The sequence below is a fragment of the Suncus etruscus genome, chromosome 4 (genome assembly GCF_024139225.1).
Source record: "Suncus etruscus isolate mSunEtr1 chromosome 4, mSunEtr1.pri.cur, whole genome shotgun sequence".
Lineage (NCBI taxonomy): Eukaryota > Metazoa > Chordata > Mammalia > Eulipotyphla > Soricidae > Suncus > Suncus etruscus.
The window spans coordinates 192,526-197,823 of NC_064851.1; the positions used below are offsets into that span (position 1 = coordinate 192,526).

General features: G+C 51.5%; 1 protein-coding gene across 1 annotated transcript in view; it reads left to right on the plus strand.

The window, feature by feature from the left end:
* The first annotated feature begins 653 nt into the window (after positions 1-653).
* RABL2B (RAB, member of RAS oncogene family like 2B) overlaps positions 654-5,298 on the plus strand; it is a 15,438-nt gene continuing 10,793 nt past the window's right edge. The window contains exon 1 of the mRNA XM_049771488.1: positions 654-760. Within this exon, the coding sequence (XP_049627445.1) occupies positions 654-760 (107 nt within the window). The remainder of the gene's footprint in view (positions 761-5,298) is intronic.

Here is a 5,298-nt window from a genome sequence, read left to right on the forward strand (position 1 = left end):
GGGCGTAGAAGCGCACAGTGGAGGCCGAGGCCGAGGCCGAGGCAGTGCCGGGCGCCCCGGGGACCGGGGACCGGGGCCCTGGGCCCAGCCACCCGCCCCACGCCGAGCCGGGGCACGCGAGGCCGGCCGCCAGCTCCGCAGCGGAGGCGAGCCAGCCCGAGGCCGGCCGCCGCAGCGCAGCCACTGCGCAGGCGCGCCCTCCCGCGCCCGCCCGGCGCTCGGCAGCCAGCCCTCGCTCGCTCGGCGGCGGGGTCCTCCGGGCGCGGCGGGCAGCCCTGGCGGCGGGTCCTGGCGCGTCGCGTAGCAGCTGCGGGGACGCGGGAGAGCCGCCTGCGCTGGGCGGGGCACGGCCCGAGTGAGCGGGCGGCCGCGGGGCGCCGGGCGCCGGCCGGGGGAGGCGGGCGCGGGGGAAGGCCGAGCCGGGGCCCCCGGCGCGGCTCTCGGGACGACTCGGGGCGGCGCGGCCGGTCGCTCCAGGCCAGAGGGGCCCGGGGTGGCGGCTCGCACGGGCGTGCCGGAGAGGCTCAGACGCTGCCGGGCGGGGAGCCGCGTCCCCGGGGAGGACGGGCGGGCCTTGCGCCGCTCACTGCGGCCTCGGCACCTTCCCAGGCTGGACGAGACGCCGCGGCCCGCGCAGAGCCCCGCTGCAGCCCATGGCCACGCGGAAAGCCACAGCACACGGGCTGGACCAAGAGCGATACGACGCGGAGGACACGGTGAAGATCATCTGCCTGGGGGACAGCGCTGTGGGCAAGTCCAAGTAGGTGGGAAGCCCGGGTGGGAGGCAGGCGGGGTCGTGCGGGCCGGAGGAGGGGCATCAAGTCAGAGGGCCGCGGAAGGGGAGACGGGATCTGCAGGGGACCACTGGATCGGAAAGGGGACACTGGATGGAGGTAGGGAAGTAAGCGATGGGACCGAGGCTGTCGGAGGAAGATGAGGAAGACGCTTTTGGCGCGAGCCACTGACCGGAGGAGTGAATGGAGGAACGGCTGGCAGGAGTGAAGATGAGTTTGTTCTCTGGGAGAACAACCAACCTTATGCCTGAGTGAGGAGGTCCACGCTCCCTAGCAGGTCCAGGTGTTGGTCCCCAGGCTTCCATACATAGCCTCCTCATGTCTGCCTCCAGGGGCAAGGATGGATCAGACGTTCCCTACAGTCATATCTCCCAAATGCCTTAGATGTACTTTCTTTTCCATCTTTGCTTCTTTTTGTTTGTTTGTTTTGTTTTGTTTTGGGGCCACACCCGGTGACCCTGGAGTTGCTCCTGGCTTCGGGGACCATATGGGACGCCGGGGGATCAAACCGCCCTGTCTTAGGTCAGCGCGTGCAAGGCAAACGCCCTACCACTCACAGCACCGCTCCGGCCTTCCATCTTTGCTTCTTATTAACAGATACTGGGGCTTAGGTTTTTCTGAATGCTCGGAGGTTTTGCTGAGTTTGGAGACCACAGGCGGTGCTCAGGGACTATACTACTGGCATGTTGCTCAGGGCTCCCAATAGTTCTCTGTATGCTCTGGGTTCTGCAGGCCTGGGGGAAAAAACCTAGATCTCAGTCCTTTGAGCTTTTTCCCTATTCCCAGTTTGTTTATTTATAGGTTATCTTCATGAATCCCCCCTAGTCCCATAAATGCACAACGCAACTCCAGATTAGCATGTGGCCATTGCCTTGACCTACATCTACTTTAAATATGAGGGTGTCAGAATTTGGATGTTACAGCAAATTATACAAATTTCTCTGACCAAAGTTTACATATGAAGCACAGTAACTGTGGACAGTATGCGAATGAACTAACCGCTTAATAACTGAAGGGATGTGGGGGAAGCTTAGGCTAGTATGACACTCCAGGGAAGAGAAGTGATTGATAACTCAATGCTGCACAACCTCCAATCCAACATCAGCATTTTTTTTTTGTTTGTTTCTGGACCACAGGTGGCGGTGCTTAGGGGTTCTTCTGGCTCTCTGCTCAGAAATCATTCATAGCAGGCTCAGGTGACCCTATGGGATGCCAGGGATCAAACCTGGGTTGGCTACATGCAAGGCAAACTCCCTACCCTCTGTGCTATTGCTCCGGCCCCCAACATCAGTATTATTAAACAATACTTGAAAGAGGGGGGGGAAAAAAAAGAATCTGGGGCTGGAGAGATAGCACAGCGGTAGGGCGTTTACCTTGCACGCAGCCAACCCAAGTTGGACCTCGAATCAATTCCCAGCATCCCATAGGTTCCCCTGAGCCTGCCAGGAGCGATTTCTGAGCACAGAGCCAGGAGTAACCCCTGAGCGCTGCTGGGTGTGACCCAAAAACCCACCAAAAATTAAAAACGATTCAAGCAATAATTGCCCAAGAGTTAACCAGACATTTGGATAATAAACCAGGTTCCAATACCTCACAGTACCTCAGGAAAAACAGTAAAAACACAGTATCTGGAAGAAAGTGTCTTGCTTTAGTCTGCCAGGGGCAAAAGCAGTAGTACAGTGCATAGGGTGCTGACCTTGCACACAGCCAACCCAGGTTTGATCCTCTTCATCTCTTGGTGTCTTGAGTCCCATCAGGAATGATCTTATAGTGCAGAGCCAGGAGGAAGCCCTTAACACTGATAGGTGTTGTCCAAATACCACCCCAAAATTTAAATAAATAAAGCTCTGCAAGTTTTTAGTATCCTCATCCTCTGTATCTACACACAATTGGAATAATACTCCACTGAGGTACTCCATGCCTGTCCATCTTCTCAGACTCAACTCTGGGTGATGGTTCTGAGCAGTGCTGCCTCAGCCCAGTTTGAAAATGTCTGTCAAGAGATGGTCCCCCCAAACATGTTGGGTTGGTTCTCTCAGGAGCTGATGGTCCCTTATCACATTGGGTGGATTCTGTGTCAAGAAATAGAATCTATGCAGATTCTTCTTACTCCTGTGATACTGGGGATACAACGCAAGTGTTCTGTTGTTCTACTAGTGTACATTTTAACCTTAAAAAGTACTTTTTGAGTCTATAGCATTTTATTTTTGGTGTTCTGTCATTTTGATAACAAATGTTTTTAGTAGAGAATTTTTCACTATTATAAACGCTGCTTCAGGAATTAGCTATGAGGGCAGAGTGATGGTACAGTGGGTATTTCCCTTACATGTGGCTGACCCAGGGGTTCTCCAAACCTCCAGGAATAATCCTTGAGCATAGAGCCAGGAGTAAATCCTGAGCACTGCCAGGTGTGGCCAAAAAAGTAAACAAAATGGACCATATGTTTCTCCATGTCTCTGCACTGGTGCTGCCTGCTTGGTTCCAGGTGGCACCCCCAGTTTGCTGTGGCCTCTCTGGGCACCTCAGACAGTTCTCTACCATCTCCCAAGCATTGTCTCTGTCTTAACTCTCACACGTTGGTCTCTCAGTTGTTGTCTCTGCTTAATGACAAGACATGACCTTTTCTTATTCCCAGTATAAGAGGAACTAAGGGGCCAGAGCTATAGTACAGCAGAGCAGCTAAGACACTTGCTTGGCAACCAACCCAGATTCAATGCCCAGCACATCATACGATACCCTGCATCCCTCCTGGAGTGATCCCTGAACACACAAGAGTAAGCCTGAATCTAGGGACACACATCCACGCACATACATGCACACACATGCCCCACAAAGCTACAAATAACTATGTTCAGGTACAGGTTTTCTCTGGTTTGTGTTTTTTTATTTTTAGAATAGAAGTAGGCCTTTAGGTTGTCATTTTACCCATTGACAACTTTCTGTCATAGAGGGTAGAAGGGCACTTGCCAGCAGCATAGGTATGACCACACAGAACTGCTGAGTAGGGTAAACATATAAAAAAGTAAACTGAGATTCTGGGTGGCAGGTCTGAAGAGGGCTCCAGTACCTCTAGTCATAAAAGGGAAAGGCCTCCAGAGGGCGCACCTGCTCTGCTCTGGTCTGGACCCCTTGACTTGCAGGCCCTCCGCTTTGGCTTCATTCTGTGCCTTTCCTCCTTCACTCAACAGGCTTTCTCAGAGCAGTGTTGCCAGGACAGGCCTCTCAGCCTCAGAGGCTGCCATGTGTTACTGCTTTCATCTCACAGGGCAGTAGATTATCCTTAGAATGGCCATGTTCTTTCCCTTTCGTTGTAAATCAGATCTACACCCTTTACAATGAGTCAGAGCCATTGCTGGGAGTAGGTAATAGGGAACTCTCAGATGAGAAGGTACTGTTCAGTACACTTGAGAGTTGCACACCTTTCCTGGTACTCAACAGTTTGGTGGAGTATAGGCCAGAGGGCACTTGTGCTCACACCCGTGCACACACAAACTCGTGTGTACACGTGCGTGTCCATTGCTCACATGTGCACACACACACCCTTGCTGGGGTCATGCTTTTAGTCCCATGTGTGCATACTGTGAGTGTGCTCGGAGCCTCACAGCACGCGCCCACACTCAGTTCCTTGGGGACACCCGGGGGTCAGACTTAGGACCTAACTTTAATCATAGGAGCTGTTAGCCACAAAACCATCTCCCGGGTCTGCTCACTAACTTTCCAACTTCATTACTGACCATATTTAAATATTCCTTAATGGTCAGTCAATCGTTCATAGGTGAGGCAGCAAGAAAGTGATACGGCAGTAAAACTTTCAATAGCACAATCAGCAAGGCCTGTCACTCCTTTTTAGCTACATTGAGATTTTTGGAGTTTCTGTAATGATTTTTGAATCTGTGTTTTACTGACCATCATCAGTCTGGTCAATGTCTTTTTCTTGGGATTATTGACCAAAGGTCGTCTTTAGAGAAAATGCCTGTTTAAACCAGTTCGCTTGTCCGTTTTACTGTTGACTTGTGGGAACACCTTTATATAGCTGACCCTTACAGCCTGTGGCTTTTCACTTATTGGTATATTTTTTGGAAAGAAAGTACTTAATTCTAATAAAATCAAAGCGTATTAAAATATTTAAATAAAAAATCACACTTTATTGATCTGATATTAACAGCTATACAATATGGCATGAAATGTACAGATGTGATCAATTTCAGCAATAAGGTTAGCACATTAACTCTACATGATTACTTTAGTTTGGGCCAGGTAATGGGACTTCAGTTAGGACAGTGCTTTACACCTGGCCAGCCCAAGTTCAATACTAGCATCACACTGGGCCTCCTAAGCCTACTAGGAGTGATCCCTAGGCATGAAATTAGGAGTAAGCCCTGAGCACTACTGGGTGGGATCCAAAGGAAAACAAAACAGAAACCTTTCTTTGGTTCTTGTTTGTTTTAAGAACATTAAACAAGATCTGTTTGGGCAGGAGGGACTCAAAGAACCAAGCGCAGGT